Here is a 22,450-nt window from a genome sequence, read left to right as displayed (position 1 = left end):
TGCACCTCGCAGGGCGGAGAGGGCTTCCTTGTCAAGATGGCGGCTCCCTTGACACTACTTTTGATTTTAGCCGTTACGATCCGCGCAGCTCTTTACAGATCCAGTTTAGCGGACTTAATTGCAGAGCGGGTGGAGGTTGTATCTCCGCTAACCGCCTGGAAAAGAGGTAAGCGGGGATTCAGCAGCTTTTTGGGGGCCAGTTTTGTCGCTCAGACGCCGCGCAGGTTGCTTCCTCACCCCGGCGCTGGTACCCGGTAATTGAGTCAAGTGGAGGAGGCAACGTCGAACCGGGTTAGCTGCACAAACCTAGCGTTGGACTTCACGTTTACGAAGCTAACTAGCGTTATATGTAGTGAGATATAGCAGCTTCGTTGAGCTTTGTGTTGTTGTAGATTTACATGGTCTTTGACTCGTATATCTGTGTTGTTCCTGAGCTAATGGAGGATCCTGATTGTGTTTAGCTTCCGTGGTTCAGAGATGCTGGAGCAGCAACCTGCACCGTCCACAGGCTCAGCTTTAAAGTACTGAGTAGCTACATGTTAAGAGGGTTTATACTTTACTCTCTATTACCACAGTTGTAATGAAACTACTATGCATTTTACTGTGCTGTGGGCTGTCAGTAGTAACCAGTCTTAAAGAAAAGCTCATAAATTCAACCACTTTCATATTTATTTATCAAGTAGCTGCTGAATACAGTACCTCTTTACTTCTGGGTATATAGGGTCTATCTTTTCTGCCATGCTGTGTATTTTTCCTCTGTATCCTCTACATGTTCAACAAACAGGAATATTACTGCTTAAAGAAAAAAACACAGAACGCATTGTGATGGAAATACACAGATTGAAATCAAATATTATCCCAATTGGTTGTCTTTCAGATAACAATAAGGATTTTGCAGTTTCAATCCTAGCGTATCAATAGAACAAATCAAAATAAGAAATCAAGTGAAATAGTTTTGCATATGAATGTTTCAAAGTCTCAAACAGCAATACTTGAACAAAAATGTATGTATGCGGCATCCATCAGTGACTGCACCTCTCTGGTTCAGCTGCTCATGGGGAACACAGTTGAGGCACTTTGATGTGAGCTGTCAGTGTTAGTTCAGTGCTGATGATCAGGGTAAATGCATCTATTGTTTTGATAATGATAACAGCTCTGATAAACAGGGGTGCAGCTTGGGAATGCTGGAATCTCCACACTCAGATTGGGAAGAACAGATAAAGGAGATATTTTGGCATCAGGTGCTTTGAGTTACTCTCTGGGTGTCATAGAGATGCAATGACACCAGCTTTGTCGGTGGATTCTGTCTATGAAGACATTATAACGAACAGCAGCAAAACAATTTTAGCACAACACTAAAGAAAAAGCTTTGCTTTCAATACTCGCAATGCTTACATTCTCAATGTTTAAAGGGAAGATATTGTTTAATTTATATATGGGACAATGAAATGTGGAGCCTCTTTTCAGCTGTGGTGCCACACCTTAAAGTGAAGGTGTGGCTGTTTGTAGAGCCATGAAAGGCCTCAACATTTTTGTGTAAAGGATTGTATAAAAGGAAAGACCGTCTCGCACAAACAATATATGAGAAAGACAGTGTGTGAATGAGGGTTGCTGTTTTTGCAGATATCACAGTTGCGATTACGAATATTTTGATTAGCTGCCCAGTCCTAGTGTGAGATACATGGAAACACCACAGCCCTTCATGAATTGTTCATTAGGCAGTTGGAACAGGAAGTTGCGTTGTAGAACGGCTCTGCAGCTGATTACATTAAGTGAGGTGAAACACTATGACACAACAGCCCAGAGCTGAATAACTGCCTTTTTGTGACAAGATGTTTGTTTGATTGTTTGTTTGCAGTTGTTGAAGGTTTGGCTCTGCTCGACTTGGGAGTCTCGCCGTACTCTGGAGATGTTTTCCACGAGGTGAGAGATGCACAAAGACACACACATCAACATGTCTTTGACCGATTTCCACTGTGGCTGGGAAGAAAATCAACTCTCTCTTTTCTTGTGTCTTTTGATTTCTTGTCTAAAATCTCTCTCTTCACTGTCAAAACACCACAGTCCACATGAAGCAAAAAAGGATTTAATAAAAAACATTGATAACCTTCAGTGATTAGCTTAATAACTAACTCACTCTGATAAATTGCCTCAAGCGAAGACACGCAGTGGCTAAGTTGCATTGTGGGTAATGTAGGCATCAAGGTTAATAAGAAATAAGAATGTGTGGGATTAAAAAAAAAAGTGATATCTCTCTTCTGCTGTATCCATTTTGATCATTTGTCTTTAAATTGTCCATAATGAGTCCAACAGTTTCACCTCTCAGCCTTGTCGATGGAGGTTGCATTAAAAGCATTAACAGCATTAAAAGCAGGCGGCAGACATGCCTTTTGTTTTTCTGCCTTTGTTCGCTGCTTTAAAACTCAGAGGAAGTGACATCACATCAGAGGTATTTCACTAAATGTGTTTGATGCTCCGATCCCTAATGTCTGTTTCTTTTCTCTTCAGACTCCTCTCATCATTTACCTCTTTCACTTTTTGGTGGACTATGCAGAGATAACATTTATGGTGAGTGCGAAAACGAGAAACATCTTTTTCTCCTTGGGGAAATTTTAAGCATTTGCGTTTAAAAAAAAAAAAAGGATGAGATGCTAATGCGTTGGCTTTTTCTCTTTCGGGAGGATTTTCTGTAACGTGAGCCATGATGGGAAAGCTCAGCAGTTAGCAGCACTTTAATTTAAACTGCTTTAACTGTGATAAGACATTTCTGCCTCCAGTGACTTAAAAAGAAAGTACATGGGGATTTTTTTTTATTTTGTTATATTTCAGAGGCTCAGCTGTTTTTTCTCTCTCTGTTTGTGTCTGTAGTTAGCAGATGTGATCACTGCTGTGGCTCTCTACATGGCAGTGAAGGATTACAACAAACAAGTGGTAAGAAAACAGTAAAGTGTCTTTTAAATATACAGAGAAATCAAATAAACATATTTGGATATTAAAGGGAAATTGTAGTACTTTTAAACGTAATATGCTTGGTTCAAAACTACTGATTTATTGCCTTAGTGGAATCACATCATTGTGAACATATTAAAGTCTTAACATGATATGGAAAATGTCCGTTCTGTGTCGTAAACAAGAAATATGTTACAACTATAATCTTCTTTCAAGGCTACATGGCTTCAAAAATATGTTCAAGTTTTTGAAGATTAGACGTGAAATTATTATTAAGTGCAACAAACAGTGTGTAGTAGTGATGTATGTGTCGTGCTCATTCAGTTCAGAAAGCAGAAATATGCCCTGGAGGCAGACCGCTACCCCCTCGACTGTCTGGAGCTCATCAGGAGCCCCAACGAAATGTACTACATCCCTCTGAAAGTAGCCATGTTGTAAGTACCACACACACCTTCTAGCATGTTTCCATGTAGCAAAACACAATTATGTCTCGGTCTGGAGCGATGGCCACAATGTCAGATCAGGTGATCACGGTGCCTTAAATCCTTGCTGTGACTTGGTGAGAGACATGTCAGACTGCTTTGTTAGCATTTTCACTGTGAGCATGTTAGCATGACGTCCGAAAGCCCGACCACTAGTATGACTGTAGACTCTTTTTGTAAAGGCTCAAAAACTGATTAGTGGTGGTGATTGCCACCCAAAGGGTCATGAAAGAAAAGTTGCTTATTGTAAAATCATCCACATTCTCAGTGCTCGGTAGTATCAGAGAATTATTCAACAGTCACATTATTTCTTCCTCTCTCACAGTTATCTGTTGAACCCGTTCACCATCCTGTCCTGCGTCGCCAAGTCAACATGCGGTCTGAACAACGCCGTCATCGCCCTCTTCATCCTCTCTACCATTAAGGGTAACATTGATATTCAATGAAACATCAAATGATTTTTCTAAAGGCATTCCATGTTTCTGGATCAGCTCAGCTCTCCTCTAGAGCAACTTAAAATAAATGCAACGATAAAGACATGTGGTGATCATTGATTAGTAATTCTATGTTTTTGTTGCAGGAAATGTGTTACTGAGTGCTATATTTCTGTCCTTGGCCACGTATCAGTCCATCTATCCTCTGACTCTGTGTGCTCCCGCGTTGCTGTATCTGATGCAGGTATGTTTATGATTGTCTCTCTGCCTTTCTTTAAATATTTCAGTATAACTTCCTTGATTCATGCCTTTGTTTGATGCCATTCCATGTTTCCGATTCTCCTCTCCCAGCGTCAGTACATCCCGGTGAACTTCAGGCGGGTCAGCTTCTGGTGGTTCATCGCGCAGTACGCCTTCATGTACCTGGGAAGCCTGTTTGTCATCATCGGTCTCTCCTTTTTCCTGCTGGGCTCCTGGGACTACCTGCCGTCTGTCTACGGCTTCATGTGAGTGCGGAAGGAAAAGCTTGAGCTGTGGAGATATCGTATGTTTGAGGGAATTTGGAAAGTGCACCATTACATAGTTTGTCCACCAGAGAGCAGTGACAGGTTCATCTTTTTACTCTTTCATGCCCCTCTTAGTAAATATCATGGCCACAATTCTTTCATGATAAAATTCATGTAATGTGTGTATGTTTAGAAACTGGATATTGGCTGATTAGATTTAATCAGATGTATTAATTTCTCAGTTATTTATAAGACAGTCCAGCTGTAGTCCGACTGTGACCCTGTGTTTTCTCCTCCCTCCAGTCTCTCAGTGCCAGACCTGACCCCGAACATCGGCCTCTTCTGGTATTTCTTTGCCGAGATGTTTGAACACTTCCGTCTGTTCTTCCTCTGCGTCTTCCAGATCAACATCTTCTTCTACACCATCCCTCTGTCCATCAAACTCAAGTATGTCTGCTTTACTCACAAGCCATCTGTCCGTCCTTCCAAGTTGTTGCAACTAAGAGGCTCAGTTCTCTTAAAAATATACATTTGTGTGTGTTGCAGGGAGCATCCAGTGTTTCTGATCTTCATGCAGTTAGCTGTGATCTCCATCTTTAAGTCTTACCCCACTGTGGGAGACATCGCTCTCTACCTGGCCTTCCTTCCTGTCTGGAGTCACCTGCACAGATGTGAGTGTATAAAACATGAGATGTTGTAAATGAAAGGTCCCATATTCTGCCAAATTTCGGGTTCCTATTTTTATTTTGGGTTGTGTATTCGGAAATGTTTACACGCTGTCCATTGCTGCAGCAGTCTGAGGGTATTCACACAGTTAATTTTCTGCTCTCTCCTCATTAAGGAGAGCAGCTTTGCAATACTAGCAGTCTGCATTGGAAAAAACAATATTGAATAGAAGAAAGAAATGATCTGCATTTGTTCTGCTTCATTTTTATGCAACACAATCCAGTGAGGTCGACAGTAAAACTGAAATTCAGTCATTAGTTACAGATGAGTGGAAATTATGACCTGCTGGTGGCTGTAGATGAAACAACAAGGCATCAATGAAGACATTAAAATTCATCCTCATGGAAACATGACTGTGTACACCAAATTTCACATCAATCTATCCAACAGTTATTGAGATATTTCACTGTGGGCTCAATAGACCGACAGTGAAACCCCATAAAACAATGATTTACTATGACTTGTCACATTATCTTGTAATCCAATAAAACAAATGATCAATAAAGCACTAATAAATAAGAATTTAAGTAACGGAGCAGAGGTGTAGAGGTAAAACAATCTCTGACCTGGTTTGTTTTTTTTCTGTTCAGTCTTGAGGAACATCTTCCTGGTGTCCTGCGTCCTGCTGGCCTGCTCCGCTCTGTTTCCTGTTCTCTGGCACCTCTGGATCTACGCCGGCAGCGCCAACTCCAACTTCTACTACGCCATAACACTGCTGTTCAACGTGGCACAGGTAGGATGGTCTGGACAGGAGCAGGGACACGTTATGACATGAAAAACACAGGTGTAAATAGTACAGTGAATGAGACAAAAGTCGATTTAGCGGCTTCGGTTTCAGGCTTCTTGTATCGTTCATGCTGCCTCACTGTCACGTCTTATTGGGACACTTTGAGACGTTGTTTTTGTACCACCTGTGTTTTTCCGACTATAACAAGACAAAATGTTTGCTGTGATTTAGTATTTGGAGACAGCTCAGGGTCAATAATAGTAAGTATCATCAAGTTACTTTTCCTTGATCACACAGTAAAGAACTCATCAGTATCTTCATCTTTCTCTCCCGTCAGATTCTCCTGGTGTCTGATTATTTCTACGCTTTCCTGAGGAGGGAACACCACCTCAGCTACGGGCTGTATCTGAAGCGGAAAGATGGCTCCGAGGCGACTCTAGTTCTGAAATAAAACACTCGTACAGACACTACCTGGCTGGCAGCCTCTACCCGGACGAGAGAAACTGCTCGAGGTCTCACTTATCCTCACAGGGAACAAACACAAACTAAGGAGGATGAGATGAGGGGTCCTCAGACAGAACTCACATGCAGGAAGTGTGTCAACGTCATATGCCAACTGCTGGTCATAACATGCTACATGACAGACACATGCAGAGATGGGATGTAGAAATCTGGCTCCTGCTGTGTGAAACAAACGGACAACGACTAAACATCTCTCTGCTTTTCACTCCTTCATCTGGAGGGCTTTTATTTTGAAACCTCAAACGAGCAGGAACCTGCGCCTGTGAGAGTGGATTTTATTTTGAAGTCTTCTTCCTCCTGAGAGGCACTCTAGAAGAATTTTATTTTGACAGTCTGCAGCTCCGTCCTGGACAGCTTTTGTTCTGAAGAACGAATTCTTTCCTTCTTTCTTTCTTTCTTTCTTTCTTTCTTTCTTTCTTTCTTTCCTTTCCCTTCCTTTTTCTTGAGGGAAGTGCCACTCTGGGGGGAGTTGCATCTTGAAGCCTTGTTCCTCTTTAAACTCCAAACAGATTATACAAATGTGGAAAACTCCCACTGAGTTGATAATTCCTGATATTGTGTTCTCCCACACATGTTCTTCTTTTGTTGATGTTTCATGTTTACCTGATTACTTTTGTGTGAAACCTGGTATGTGTTGTTGCAGGAAACGGAAGAGAAAAACTACTTTTAAGGGTTCGTCTATAAGTCTAAAACATTTATCTCTGTGTTTCTCACCACTGCCTTTCACCTTATTTTTTACACCATCTGCTCTTTAATGAACAAATTTCACAGCATCAGTGTTGCATCTCATCTCAAGTGTAAGTGAATACTAACCTCCTCACGGTACGTAAAACTTAACTCTTAACTGGATGTGCTCGAGCTCCAGCTGCCTGAAAACAGATGTTTGTCTGAAGTAAGTCTGGTTACTGATCACTAAACTCCTCACAAAGACACCAGTGAATGTGTTTCAACAACTGAAGTGCTTAAATCCAGGATCTGTGGGGAGCAGAAAACTTCATTGTCCTTTGGGTCTTCTGCATCTTGAAATTACAGCTTCATTAATTTTTCTCTGGGTCTGGGGTTTTTTCAAAGGACGCAATTCCAGCTAGAAATCAAAGTTTGGGCTCATAATGTGCCACCAAATGAATCATTAAAGGCTAAAGTTTCATATTTTGCTCGATCTCTGCATGCATAATTAAAGTTAATATAATATAGTTATTGTTAAAATTAGATTCAACATTAAAAATGAATCTTTCCCTGACTGTACATGTAGCTGTCATGAATTGAGTTCAGGACGCGAGGATGTTTTGTTAAAAATTTAAGTCACACCATTAAAAGAAAAAAAAGCCTTAAACAGCCTCAGAAGTGTCGGGACGCTGATAGAAAGATTGATCTTTTACTTTATGTGATAATATGAAGTCCACAAATGAATGTTTTTGTTATACACTTGGTTTCTCATGGCCTTGCTGGGAAAATAATGATAAAAGCAACAACCAATTCCGCCAAAATAAGACAAAAACATTTAATATTTAAACTGGTTTTCAAGTGGTGAAGGAAAGGAAAACAAGCCTGCTTACTGTCCGATCACATGTTGGTTCAGTTGCTTTCTTAAATGTGACCCATGTCTCTTTAAAACCTCTCATCTGTTCGAGCAGGTCAACAAGTCGCCATTTTGATACCAATGAGTGAAAAGTAATTTGTGATATTTATTTATTTGCTGCACTAAAAAAACTTTGCAAACCCATTTAATTTTTTTTTCTTTGTGTTTCTCTGTCAGAAAAGGAGGAGCCGCTGTTGTTTGATACTGTATAAATGAATGTTTTGTTTCTGTTCGGGGGTTTGAAAGGTGTGATGTTATATTCGATGAATGAGTGAACATTACCATGAATAATGATTATTAAAGTTTGAGTTGTTGGTTTCACCTGTGTGGCTTTAACTATCATTACTGATGTCTGTAAGGTACATCATCATTTTCACTTTATTTATCAAGAGCAGCAACATTATATACAAAATTAAGTAATTGTTGTGTCACAGCAGGTGTATATTGAAGACGGTTGGGGTCCCATACAGGCTTCCATAGATGCAACAGTGAGGTTATCTCCAAATATAAATAGTTTGTATGGCTAAACACGTTGGAGATTGAATGTGTCCATAATTGTTAGAGCAAGGTTGGGTTTCCCACTTTTAGTTTAAAGCTTAAGACGTGTCCTGTAAGTCTGTAATCTTATACCAAAGCCTTTTATAACATACAGCAGATGAGAGAAAATTAAGCATTACACTTTTGTAAGTTACGTTCCAATACAATAAAGAAGCTACAGTCAATGTTTTTTAAGATTTTTCAAGAGCTGCAGAGACCCTGTGGGATAGAGTGTGAGTAGATTTATCATGACATCCCGTTATTTACAAGTAAAATGGGATGTTTTCTAATGTCAACTACTATTTCTTGACAATTTCACAATCAATACTGTCTTGATAATATTAAAGGAACAGTGCACAAAACATTTCTGGACTTGGATTGCACTGGAAGAGCTGCATGGAGCCATTTTATGTTTTTGTTTTTTTTCGGTTGTTCCTTTACGTTTTAAGACAAGTCCCCAGCTACTTCAGTTATTAAGGATGTGAAGCTCCAGAAATGACTTTCCTAACTTACATCAGCGTGACGTGAGTAGATAATGAGTGAATTTAAATTTTGGGGGGTGAACTGTTCCTTTAAAAGCATCAAGACGTGTAGTCAGATATGCAAAAATGGAGGATTTATCGTCTATGTATTATTATTATTAAGTTTAATATGGATACAAAACCTGCATGTTGTTCCTGAAATATTATTATATCGATTCATTTTTAAAAACAAAGGAAACCAGGAGAAATCACTCATATTGGGACGTGTCCTACAGTTTCCCTTCAGTAAAGTGAGGTTGTTAAGGAGGCAATGTTCGGATTTGAACGCGGCCAAAATGTTCCCGGGAAAATTTTACGTCATTAACTCCGCCCCCGCTGCGACGCTCAGAGAAGGGTGAGTTAGTTTTAGTCAGCCGCTCGCACCGCCTTCCCTCCTCCCGTTGATCTCCAGTCACCGCCCACAGCGGCTGACCGGCCTCACTGACGGTGTGCGTCAAACCAAACGCACAGTACTCTAAGACCCCGCCCCTTTAACCGAAAGCGACCAATAAGGAGGCTGGTGGCTTTGAATATTCATTATTTTTCGCGGGCTTTGGGGATCACGTGGTCGTTTCGCGCGAAAAGTGACTCCCGGCAGGAAGGAGAAGAAGTTTCTGTACAAGAGGCAGAAAGAGACACACGGAACAATGGCGGTGAGTGAAAACCATTAAAAACACACGAAATAACGTCTTTGTCGGGTTTTATACATCTGCTGAAGGAGGGAGAAGTTAAAATACGCTGTTTGACGTTTGTTGCCCGAGTTTGCTGCTGGTTTTAACTTTGACATGTGCACTTTTGTGTCGATCACAACAATCACAGAGGATGAACGGTCAAGCTTTGATCATAAACCTCAATTAAAATGCTTTTGAAGTCACATTTGCGCATAATCGAAAGTGTATGTTACAGTAAATCGCTTTTGCTCAGCTGATAACACGAACAGTAATCTGTCATTAATGTTCAGCTTGTCCTCTTGCTGTGAAAACCAGACCTGCCATGTGGCTGATGGGCTTTCTGTTGCCTGCTAGCTGAAGATAAAGTGTCAGTTGAGGTCTCTGCAGCTGTGAAACAGATTCAAAACAGTCAAGTGAGAAACAAATACAGATATTAACTTTACAGCAAACGAGTTTTAATTCAGAAAAGAGCTTCAACACCATCGCTGTGGGTTGATAAGTGAATCTCTCATGTTATCCTACATGATTTTTAAGCAACTTCATTTTCACCACATGGCCTCCAGCTGCCAGTAAAGTCCTTGTTTCTTACATCTCTGTCAGTTATTATAACACATTGTTCTCATGGGTGTAACAGTTGTGATCTATTACCATGTTAACAACATTTAAACCAGTCAGAAGAGAGGAGAGAAGCTTTGTGTTTTTGTTGTTGAGACTTACTGGATGATGTGAATCCAACAATGAGAGAAATACTGAGACTCCAGTTTAAGATGGTCATGTATCAGATGATATGTTATAAGCTGCATGTGTCATTGGAGAGAAACCAGTACAGTACAAAACAGTTTATAGAAAGTCAATTTAAGAGTTTTTGAAGGTATCTGGAAACTTTAAATCCATGCATGACATTTGTAAAAGCAATAATCCAGTTCAGTCTTTGTCACTTGTTGAGAAAATGTCAAAAATATTAACCAAAGCACGCTTATATATCTGTAAAAAGAGCGAATGAAAGGGAAATATCACAAATTATAAAAGAAATATCCTCTACCACAGAGAGTAACACAATCTAATTGTTAAAACAGTGACTAAAAATAAATTAATAACAGATAAATGAGCTAATAATAAGTTAAAATCTGTCAGTGCACATGCACATTGCACATGCCAAGAGTCAGTTTGTAATAATTAGTTTCTCCTGGCCTCCCTAATGAGAACATGATGAAAACAATGATTTAAAGAGCAACACATTTCCCAACAAAAAGACCCACGTAAAGACTTTCAACTTCAGCAGCCGAATATGAGGAAAAACACTGTAAAGATCAGCAATATGGCCTTTAAATAATATTGATGTTTTTAGGCTACACTGTGATACATGACAAATATCTCTTTTCTAAATCACTTCTTAAATGCTCGAACTGGGCTACACATTCATCACAATATGTCTGACCAAATACCTCATCGTTCATATTGTGACAACATTGTAGGGATGATTATTGGTTCTTTCACAAAATATTAACACAGAGGTTTTTAATCAATAATCATCCACAGTGACAAGTGAAAGTCCTGCATTCAAAATCTCTGTGAAAATACAGAAATGTAATTACTTAAAGTGTCAGAAATGTGAGTCCTCCATCATGTAGAATGATCCATTTCAAATTATGTTATTAAATATTTCTGATCCCTATTAACTTAAGAGCAGTTGGAGTAAATTGTCGATTTTATTTTGTGTCGTGGGCAGGATTCCTCCGAGTCGTACCACATGGCCACCAGCCCCAGCCGAGCCTCCAGGAGGGGAGACCTGACCTCCAGCCCTGGACGAGACCTGCCTCCCTTCGAGGATGAGTCGGAGGGGCTGCTGGGGGACTCGCAGCTGCCCGGAGAGGAGGAGGAAGAGGGCGACGGAGAGGACCTGATCGGGGACGGGATGGAGAGGTGAGGAGGAGGACGGATTTGTTACAGACTTCCTTGTGTGTGTGTTGGAAGGTTTTGGGGCTTGACTTTGTTTCTCCTCTCCTCTGCTCAGGGATTACCGAATCATCCCGGCGCTGGATCAGTACGAGGCCGAGGGTTTGGACCTGGATGACGAGGATCTGTCGGAGCTGTCGCCTGGAGCCAGGGCCGCCGCAGAGGAAGCCATGAGGAGGAGGGACAGGGAGCAGGGCATCAGTGGACGGCTGAGGAGAGGACTGCTCTACGGTGAGGAGAGAACGATAGCTAGGGCTGCAACTAGATTAGTTTTAGTTTTTTTTTAACCTTTCAACCTGCAGAACTTGCCTGAGAACATTTCTACTTTTTCTTCTGTATTAAAGTAATCCACTGATAATTTTCTGTACATCAATAGTTACACTGCAAACAGGAACTGCTAATGGTTAATTCGGCATACTTTTAATGGTGCTGCTTTGCAAAAGTGTAAAAAAAATATAAAAACAAAGAAAAGACGGGGCTTAAGTTGTAGCCTACTGCTAACTCGCTGACTCCATGTCAACGTTATACTTCCTGTTTACGTCTCCAAACTGTAGTTCATAGAACTTGAAGTATGATTGTAAGAAATCAATCCAAGATCCATTATGAACTTTTTTTTTATGTTGCACTGTGACAGTGTCAGACTTTGAAAAGGCTCGGTAGAAGGCCGTCTAAAATATTACCAATAACTACATTAATCTTCTTTGTTTGAAGGTGAAGGAACACAAAACACAAACGTTGCTATAACAGAAAAAAAAACAATTGCATGAATCAGAGAACGGGCCATGACGAGGATCGATATGCTGCCAAAATTCATGATTGGGTGTGAGGCATGTGTAGTTTGTCAGGAGAGGATACAGTTATTATTTTGTCTGCTTGTGTTTTACTTTTACAGAAAGCAAACAGTTTCCGTACAGATAATAAATATAACAAACATAAAATGGTGGTTGTCTGTACATTAAACAATTAAGAAGCAGACAGATGTAAGGCAGAGGTGTGTTGAAGAGGAATGAGGGAATAACTTATTTATTTTTTCTGTTATCCAGACAGCGAAGACGAGGACGATGAGCGCCCGGCGGCTCGGCGGAGGCGATTGGCTGAGCGGGCAGCGGAGGGCGTTGCAGACGGAGAGGAAGAAGAAATGATCGAGAGCATTGAGAACTTGGAGGACATGAAGGTAGTTACACTGCTGCTACAGTAATAACAGTACAGATGTGGTGATGTACAGTAGTTTTCCAGCTGTGGTCGAGGGTCTGACGGTGTTTCCCCGTCTGCAGGGTCACACTGTGAGGGAGTGGGTGTCCATGGTCGCTCCGAGGCTGGAGATCTACAACCGCTTCAAGAACTTCCTGCGGACACACGTCGACGAGAACGGCCACAACGTGTTCAAGGAGAAGATCAGCGACATGTGCAAAGGTAGCTCTGCTTCCAACTCGTGTTTTATGAAATATTGAAACGTTTCTTAAATTGATTTCTGGTTTTAAATGAAAACACTTCCATGCTCTCCCGTCACTGCAGAGAATAAGGAGAGTCTGGTCGTAAACTACGAGGACCTCGCAGCCAGAGAGCATGTTCTGGCTTACTTCCTGCCAGAGGCTCCGACTGAGATGTTGAAGGTGAGTGTCGTTCTGTTGTTCAGTCGTAATAAACATCCTGTGAGACTTTGTCTGTATTTATGTATTTAAACAAACTGCACCTATATAGAAGAGACTCTGGTGTGGCCTGAACAAAAAGACAGAAGGGGTGGAAGAGGGTCTCAGTTCACTTCCATTAAAGCGAAGTCCTGTTAGCTCGCCTTTGTTCATTTGTAAACACTCAGTGTGAGGATGGCACAGAGCAGAATTAACGAACAACAACAGATCATTATTCTAAACCAGTTAAACCAAACAATAGGGTGTCTAAGTGAACTAAATGAACACTGTCCACTGAACAAACCCATCTTCTGTCTGTTTCCCGTCAGGTTTTTGATGAAGCAGCTAAAGAAGTGGTTCTGGCCATGTACCCCAAGTACGACCGCATCGCTCACGAGATCCACGTTCGTATCTGTAACCTGCCGCTGGTCGAGGAGATCCGTTCACTCAGGTAATATTTTACTTTTGCCACTATACTCTATATATTCTTTATATACAGACGTGATTCTCAATGTTTTTTGAAGAATTGTGCTTTTAGATGTTTAAATACAGAAAGTCTATGAAACTCATGACTAAAATAGTAATAATATATTCTGTTTTCACACCTAATTGTTTGGAAGTTTGAGTACCAAAGAGTTGTTTAATCCCAGACTTAATCAAGAGTATAATTAATTATTGTAACTCCGACGTGATGTGACTGCAGCATAAGCTTTCTGTTTTTCCTTCTCTGAATTAAGGATCGAAGGATTGATGGTGTTTGTATTTTCCACGGATTGTAAAGCCCTCTGAGGCAAACGTGTAATTTATGGGTTATATAAATAAAATTGACTTCCTGCAGACTGTATCAACAAACACTGCATGAATCATTTTCTCCTGAGAGCAGCGCAGACATCTGGATCAATGTGAGCAGATGGAACGTTTAAATAATGCATCTTCTGTGAAGTCCAAGGTCCACAAACGGTCTACTGGCAAAAGCAGAAAAAAATACAAGAAAGATGGAATTTGCTGCATAAACTAAAAATGCTTTCACACTTCACAACTTTCTTCTTCTTCTCTCCTCTTCAGGCAGCTCCACCTGAACCAGCTGATCCGAACCAGCGGTGTGGTGAGCAGCTGCACCGGCGTCCTGCCTCAGCTCGGCATGGTCAAGTACAACTGTAATAAGTGTAACTTCGTGCTGGGACCCTTCTTCCAGTCCCAGAACCAGGAGGTGAAGCCGGGCTCCTGTCCAGAGTGTCAGTCCCTGGGCCCCTTCGAGATCAACATGGAGGAGGTGAGAGACCCCTGTGTGGCAGAAATGTTGTTGATACTTTAGAAGCAATCTTTCTCGAACCTCACAAATCTCCACTTATTATCCTCCTTAGTCAGTGTTTAACATTGTCTTTTAGAGAAGCTGCTTTGCAAACAGGTTGATTAGTTCTGTTCTTTTTTCGACCAGTGGCCCGTCTCTTTGTCTCAATTAACCAATCATCTCCCTCCTGCAGACTGTGTACCAAAACTACCAGCGAATCACCATCCAGGAGAGTCCCGGTAAGGTCGCCGCCGGTCGCCTCCCACGCTCCAAAGACGCCATCCTGCTGGCCGACTTGGTGGACCACTGCAAGCCTGGAGATGAGATTGTGAGTTAAAAACATAAATACAACACATGAAAACATGAACAAAACATTTAAGACATCACAAATCTATTTTCTCTCAACTATATTTGCAAGCAGAAAGTAAAGATAGTGTTTTATCCCCTCCTCAGGAACTGACAGGCATCTACCACAACAACTACGACGGCTCCCTGAACATGGCTAACGGCTTCCCAGTGTTTGCCACAGTGATCCTGGCCAACCACATCACCCGCAGAGACGAGGGCGTCGCCGTGGCCGAGCTGACGGACGAAGACGTCAAGGCCATTGTCGCCCTGTCAAAAGATGAACGCATCGGAGAGAGGGTGAGGAGGCACAACATCACATTGTTCCTGAAGTGGTCAAATTGGGAGGAAATGTTTAAACCTGGCTATAAATAAACAAATATGTTAGTTAACTTCAGTCAGTACAGCCGACACGTCCTGCGGGATTTAAGGTGTTTTTCCCCGAAATATTATAGTTGACGTTGAAGATTATCAAACGATTGATGGTAATGAATCCTCTCAGATACAGATGGCTTGTTGGTGTTATTTGCCTGGCCAACAGTTATATAAATCACAGCTGAAAAGATGTTTGCTAACTGCCTCCCTGTCGCATCCGCAGATCTTTGCCAGCATGGCGCCGTCCATCTACGGTCACGAGGACATCAAGAGAGCTCTCGCCCTGGCGCTGTTTGGAGGAGAGCCCAAAAATCCAGGTAGACTGAGAGCGCCTGAAGCAACAACACAAACATCTGTGTGTCGCCGTCCCGTTCATTCTGTTACACATTAGCTCTCTGCGCTCTCTTCCAGGTGGGAAACATAAGGTGCGCGGGGACATCAACTGCCTGCTGTGTGGAGACCCGGGAACGGCCAAGTCACAGTTCCTCAAGTACGTATCTGCAGCTAGCCTCTGCACAGAGCCAGGCTAGCTGTTTCCCCCTGTTTCAAGTCTTTATGCTAAGCTAAGCTAACCAGATGCTGGCTGTAGCTTTGTATTTACTTTGCAGACATGAGAGTGGTATCAATCCTATTATCTAAGTATATTTTCCAAATGTTAGATTCAATTTTAAAACTAAACTAAAATCGAAATACCAACTCGGGGGAAACAGGTGGCTCGTATCTAGACCAAGGTATCAAAAATATGATGGTGTCGAAGCTGTTTGAATAGAAAGCCTCTGACTCCGACGTCCTGTTTTCTCTGCAGGTACGTGGAGAAGGTTGCGAGTCGTGCGGTGTTCACCACGGGTCAGGGAGCCTCTGCTGTCGGTTTGACTGCTTACGTCCAGCGACATCCAGTCAGCCGCGAGTGGACGCTGGAGGCCGGAGCGCTGGTGCTGGCCGACCGCGGAGTGTGTCTGATCGATGAGTTCGACAAGGTGAGCCGATCAACAACTGGATGGAAAAAAACACAGTCCTTTACTGTTTCCTTCTAAGTAAGGAACCTGCTAACAACAAACACACTTCTAACCACACTCTGTCCTGTAGATGAACGATGCAGACAGGACGAGTATCCACGAGGCCATGGAGCAGCAGAGCATCTCCATCTCCAAAGCCGGCATCGTCACCTCGCTGCAGGCCAGATGCACCGTCATCGCTGCTTCTAACCCCATCGGTACGTAACACAGAATGAATCCGATTGGAAAAATGGGGCTTGAAAAGAGGCTAATGCGTTTGAAAAGTTAAACTAAAGATATCAAACATTTGTGAACTATTAAAGATTATCAGTGTCGCTGTAAGTTTTGCCCTCTTGAGTTTATAGATGAAAGTTAAATCTTTCAGTGTGTGTAATCTTACCGTGCTTGTTTCCCCTCAGGTGGCAGGTACGACCCCTCCCTGACCTTTGCTGAGAACGTGGACCTGACGGAGCCCATCGTGTCCCGTTTTGACGTGCTGTGTGTTGTCCGAGACACCGTCGACCCCGTCCAGGTACACACACATACACACACTCACACACACACACCTTTCTTTCCCTCCTGTTAGATTAGAGTTGCAGGTAGAAGACTGACAAATCTGTTTAGTATATAACAATATTTTAGTTTAGAAAGTGACTTTAATCTGAGCTTTAAAAACTATGAATTCACTCACTGCTCTCCGCTCTGGCTTGTGGTTCGCTCTTTTCCCAACCAGGATGAGATGTTGGCGCGCTTTGTGGTTGGTTCCCACATCAAGCATCACCCTAGCAACAAGGAAGGGGGCGTGTCCTTAGAGGAGGTGGTTCTGCCCAACACGTCTGATGTACCGCCGATTCCCCAGGAGCTCGTGAGGAAGTACATCATCTACGCCAAAGAACGGGTATGAACACACGCTCCTAACGACCTCGCTAACCCTCGACCACTCACTCACAGGCCACAGTTTTGCCATAAATGTAATTTCCTTTTGTCTCGTGTCTGCAGATTCATCCCAAGCTGAACCAGATGGACCAGGACAAGGTGGCTCGTATCTACAGTGACCTCCGTAAAGAGTCGATGGTGAGAAACCTGAACCTTTCACTGACACTTTGATAAACTAATGCCATCTGTGGTCATCATTTGTATATTTACCCTCTAGGCGCCAGAGTTTATTTAGGAAAATATTCCGTTTGGATTTTAAGATTTCAAAAGGCTGTAGCTTGGAAGTGGTGAGAGATAAATCCATAGTGTAAATGAGAAAAATATTCATAATGACCTAAAGTTTGTGACGGGAGTAAATTTACTCATCTAATTTGCATATTTTGACGTCACAAGGTGGCAGCCATATTGGATTACGTAACTTTCAGTAAAACTGATTTTTGAACATATTTACACAGAAAAAAAATATATATTCATCTCATCCTCAAAATAAAGGAACAGGAGTTTGATTGGAGTAAATTTACTAATCTAATTTGTATATCACCAGGTAAAATTCAGTAAAACGGCACTCTGAACATATTTACACAGTAGATTTTTTTTTTTTCATTTCATCTCATCCATTTACATTTAGGGCATTTAGCAGACGCTTTTGTCCAAAGTGACTTACAATAAGTACATTTGTCACAAGAAAGAAACCACAACATATCTCTGTTGATTAAGTAGAAAGGATAGAAACAATATTCAAGCCCTCGTCAGAGCAAAGTAGCTGCTATTCATCAAGGATACCTTTCATAAGTGCTATGATGTAAGTGCTGAAGGAAGGAACATACAAGTGCATATAAGTACTTTTTTTTTTTTTTTTGATTTTTTTGCTATGCGGGGTCGAGGTGAAGTCTGAACAAATGAGTCTTGAGTCTTTTGCGAAAGATGGCGAGCGATTCTGCTGTCCTGACGTTGGTCGGAAGTTCGTTCCACCACTGGGGTGCCAGAACAGAGAAGAGTCGGGATTTCGCTGTGCGGTCTTTGTTTGCTCTCAGCGATGGTGGTACCAGCCGGCCGGCCGATGTAGTAGAGCAAAGTGCTTGCGCAGGGGCGTGTGGTCTGATCAGTGTTTGGAGGTAGATGGGTGCAGTTCAGTTGACGGCCTTCAAGGCCAGCACCATGGTCTTGAATCTGATGCGGGCCGCAACAGGAAGCCAGTGGAGGTCACGGAGGAGGGGGGTCACATGGGAGAATTTGGATAGATTGAAAACGATCATCATCCTCAAAGTAAATGGAGGAAGTCAATAGGAGTAAATTTGAACATGTACTAATCTAATTTACACCATAAGGTGAACTGAATTTTGAAGATATTTACAATGATTTTGTATTTATTTATTTATTTTTTGTATTTTTTGTTTTATCCTCAAAGTAAATTTGAGCATATATTTTTTTGCTCATCTATCAAGATGGCATTGTTTGGGATTTTTCAGTGTGTGGTATCTCTCGTTGCAAGGCACGGCACACAGACCTACTCCACACTGACTGCACCTGAACTGTGTCTGGCGTCGCCCCTTAGGACGGGTGCGATCTGAGCAAACTACGCAATCTGGACGATCATCAGCATTGCGGAGCCAGTGGCGTTCAGTGAGCCGCTGTGGCATTTCTCCCCCTTCCATTGAAGGCCTTCCTCCCTTCTTTCCTTCCTTCTTGGAGTGACCCTCAAGTAAAGCAGTTACAATGTCCTGGATGAAGGCCTTCAGTGGTTTGTGTGGGCCAGGACTACACCGACTGTAGATGATGTGGGCATTGACCACACTGATGCTAAGAACCGCGTTGATAATGCGGTTGTACCATTTCCTGGATCGGTGTGGAAAGAGGTACGTTTTCATGCGCTGATCAGCTGTATCAACTCCCCCCATAAAGGAGTTGTAACTGTCAACGCACTCTGGTTTCTTGATGTCGCGAAAAGCAGTCGCATTTGCCTTTGAACGAACACGTTTCTGAACGCATGTGTTCCCGTGAACTGATGTCAGCATGGTGAGATGCTTTGTGTCATGCCATGCACAAGCTAGCAATTTGCCATGCCGCATGAAAACAGGCTCATCTCCCCTTTTCAAAGGCAACTGAGCTGGTTTCAGGCACCGTGGCATCCCTCGCCTGTTGCAGTTCACTGTCCCACACAGTCCAGTTTCGTTAGCTGCTAACTCGTTAGCTAAGGCTGGTGTTGTGTAGTAGCTATCCATATACACCTCATGCCCTTTTCCAATGTATGGAGCCATCAGCTGACGGACAATACGATGGGTCGCACCGAGATGATCATCCTCATCTGCTGTGTGTCCTGTGTACATGGACCACTGTAAAACATAGCCTGAGCTAGCTTCACTCAGTACAAATGCCTTGTAGCCATATTTATCTGGTTTTCTTGGATTGTACAGTTTCAAGGTTGACCTCCCCTTGAATGCGATGGTCATTTCATCCAGGGAAAGTTCCTTGAGTGGACCATACATGGCTGAAAAACGGGGGATGACCATATCAAGTACTGGACGCACTTTGAATAATTTGTCATAGCCTGGCTGACCCCTCTCAACTTGCTCATCATTATTTGCAAAGTGGAGGAAAGAAAGGATCATCTCAAATCTGTTCCTTGCCATCACTTTGCCAAAGCCAGGTGTGTAACTTGGCCAAAATCCTGCCCAGTAGTCCTCAATCTCAGGTTTTTCAACAAGCCCCATGCACAAATGAAGTGAGATAAAGGCTTTCATCTCAGGGATGGTGACATCATACCAGCCATGAAATCTGGAGTTTGGCTGAAGTTGGTGTGTGTCAAGGTACTGGTGAGCATATCTGATGGTTTCATTTGTGACGAGGTTCCAGAAGTCCTCATCCAAAAACAGAGACAGGAAATCACATGCACTAGCACCTGTGAGATCCTTGTCTCCACGATACCCCACAGGCTCATCAAAGTCCCTGATCCATTTATGGAACACCTCCTCACTTCTCAAATATTCCCAGCCATCATCATCATCAATTACAGCCCTATTTTGATGACCCCCTCTGCCGCCGTCACGTCCCCTCCTTGCCCGATTTCTCCCATGACCGTGGCGGAGAAAACTCTCGCCGTGATCAGCGTGTTTTGCTTGTGTGACAGTGTGTGCAGCTGCAGCATCGCCAGAGTCACTCGTCTCTGACGAGCGATCGTCATCAGAGGGCAAATCCTCCCCTTCTGAATCGCGATCAGCAAAGATCTGTGCAAGCACCTCATCCGCACTGTAAAGTCCTGTAGGCATTTTGTTTTTTTTCACAAAAATCGCTATCTGTCTCTTTATCTGTCCGGCACGCTCCTGCCACCGCTCCGCTGCTCTCTCCTCTCCCGCTCTGACAGCTGGTGTCGGGTTTCAAACTTTTTTTTCTCAGATATTTTGCATAGAAACTTTGGTGCCTAGAGGGTTAAAAGTAGTTTGCTGTAGCTTTGATGGTAATTTGGACTCGATAATGACAAATCACCCGTGTTGGTTTGGTCTCACTAACAGGCCACAGGCAGCATCCCCATCACTGTTCGTCACATCGAGTCGATGATCCGCATGGCGGAGGCTCACGCCAAGATGCACCTGAGGGACTACGTGCTGGAGGACGACGTCAACATGGCCATCAGGGTGATGCTGGAGAGCTTCATCGACACACAGAAGTTCAGCGTCATGAGGAGCATGAGGAAGGTGTGTGACTGCCGGCAGATTCTGTTTTCAAAGAGAGAGAGGACAGAGAACAGTCCCTGATGCTTCTGGATTGATGTTTTATTAAATCTGTTGTTTGTTTCTGTCTAGACGTTTGCTCGTTACCTGGCCTTCCGCAGAGACAACAACGAGCTACTGCTCTTCATCTTGAAGCAGCTGGTGGCCGAGCAGGTCGCCTACCAGAGGAACCGATACGGAGTCCAGAACGACACCATCGAGATAGCAGAGAAAGACCTGCAGGATAAGGTAACAGTGAAACAGATAATGAACATGATAAATAGCACAACCACAAATCTATAAAGGTTGGGACGTTATGAGGTGAATAATTAAATATATAGTCTTTGTACTGTAACAACACTGTAAAGGTTACATTCAAAGTGTCAGCGTGTTGAACGTCTCTACTTCATAGACAGAAATTTCAGACTTGCTTGCAAAACACAGATTTTGTCCCATCTCTGCCGTCAGTTAAGATCTAAACACCTCCTCCCTTCTTTCTCCTCGTCCTCCTCCAGGCAAGACAGATCAACATCCACAACCTGACGGCCTTCTACGACAGCGACCTCTTCCGCTCCAACAAGTTCAACCATGACGGGAAGAAGAAACTGATCCTGCAGCAGTTCTAAGACCCTCGCCACCCGTTCCTCCTCCTCCTCTTTCTCCTCCTCAGCGCTAGAAAAGTGCTTCATGAACTCTATTTCAAGGCCCAAGCTTTTCATCTTGTTGGACTCCAGGGTGAGGATCTGACCTGCTGCCTGGAAGGACTCTATTCAACATGTGTGAAATTGTTCGCTAGAGGAAGCCGACAGTTTCCACCTGATAGAAGATGATTCGAGTGAGCAACACGCGGCAGTAAAGCTCCACTAAGATGTTTGTGTGAGCTTTTAAATGTTGTTTTGAAAGAATCTTAAAGTAGCATAAAGAAAGAGGTGGATGTGCAAAGTGAAATGAAGAGTTTGACTCAAAGAGAGAGCTAAAGTTTATAAAATAACCTCGATGAAAGTGAGTTAACTGATAAAATATTCAAATTTTCACGTCCACCCTGCTCCTCTTCCTGCTGTTTTCTGTCTCTTCCCGGGTTTATCTCTGTATCTGCCCTCAGGTGGGGCTCATTGTAAATAAATGTACATGTTCATGTCCGTGTTGTTGAAGAAACAAGATTTATTGTTTCACTTAAATTCGTCTGTGATTCCTGTTACCAGCTGTTAAGATGGACGACATTTTACGACTCTAGGATTTTGTATTTGAGGCTCTTCTGTGTTTCACCACTGAAGTGAATGTAGCTGGAACTAAACGCCTCCTGACAGATAATTAAAATACACAAAGTACTTAAAGAGGTTAAAATAAGACAATGTTTGTTGTTGGAATTCACTTGATGTTGGATTGTAGGTCTGTTTTGATATTAAACTTGTATTTGTTAAATGTATCTCTTGTCCACTTTTTCTGCACAGGGACTTTAGGATTCCTTAATTAATGAACATTGATCTAATTAAACTCTGCAGTGTTGTAGCTCTTTAATTTCTGCTCACTGTTGGCAGCCTGTGGTGTAAACATACTGACGAT

At 42.5% G+C, this 22,450-nt stretch overlaps 2 protein-coding genes across 2 annotated transcripts; both read left to right on the top strand.

Annotated features, from left to right (window-relative positions):
• The first annotated feature begins 11 nt into the window (after positions 1–11).
• Positions 12–8,247, top strand: pigu (phosphatidylinositol glycan anchor biosynthesis, class U). Its single transcript, XM_084348625.1, has 12 exons — positions 12–166; positions 1,859–1,923; positions 2,509–2,568; positions 2,869–2,931; positions 3,274–3,383; positions 3,757–3,857; positions 4,012–4,109; positions 4,217–4,371; positions 4,675–4,818; positions 4,918–5,042; positions 5,688–5,830; positions 6,162–8,247. Exons 1-12 carry the CDS (start codon positions 37–39, stop codon positions 6,273–6,275), a joined length of 1,308 nt encoding a protein of 435 aa, XP_084204751.1. The 5' UTR covers positions 12–36; the 3' UTR covers positions 6,276–8,247.
• A 1,286-nt stretch (positions 8,248–9,533) lies between these two features.
• mcm2 (minichromosome maintenance complex component 2) lies at positions 9,534–22,313 on the top strand. Its single transcript, XM_084348597.1, has 20 exons — positions 9,534–9,636; positions 11,384–11,577; positions 11,669–11,841; positions 12,654–12,784; positions 12,885–13,023; positions 13,126–13,223; positions 13,568–13,689; positions 14,304–14,511; positions 14,723–14,857; positions 14,983–15,174; positions 15,473–15,566; positions 15,661–15,739; positions 16,055–16,226; positions 16,336–16,462; positions 16,664–16,776; positions 16,978–17,142; positions 17,244–17,318; positions 20,690–20,872; positions 20,981–21,136; positions 21,403–22,313. The coding sequence occupies exons 1-20, from the start codon at positions 9,631–9,633 to the stop codon at positions 21,511–21,513; spliced, it is 2,673 nt and encodes an 890-aa protein (XP_084204723.1). The 5' UTR covers positions 9,534–9,630; the 3' UTR covers positions 21,514–22,313.
• Positions 22,314–22,450: the final 137 nt, after the last annotated feature.

This window comes from Pagrus pagrus (assembly GCF_965226575.1).
Source record: "Pagrus pagrus genome assembly, chromosome: 3".
Lineage (NCBI taxonomy): Eukaryota > Metazoa > Chordata > Actinopteri > Spariformes > Sparidae > Pagrus > Pagrus pagrus.
The sequence above is the reverse complement of the archived record's forward strand: the minus strand, read 5'-3'. Positions and strand labels throughout refer to the sequence as shown.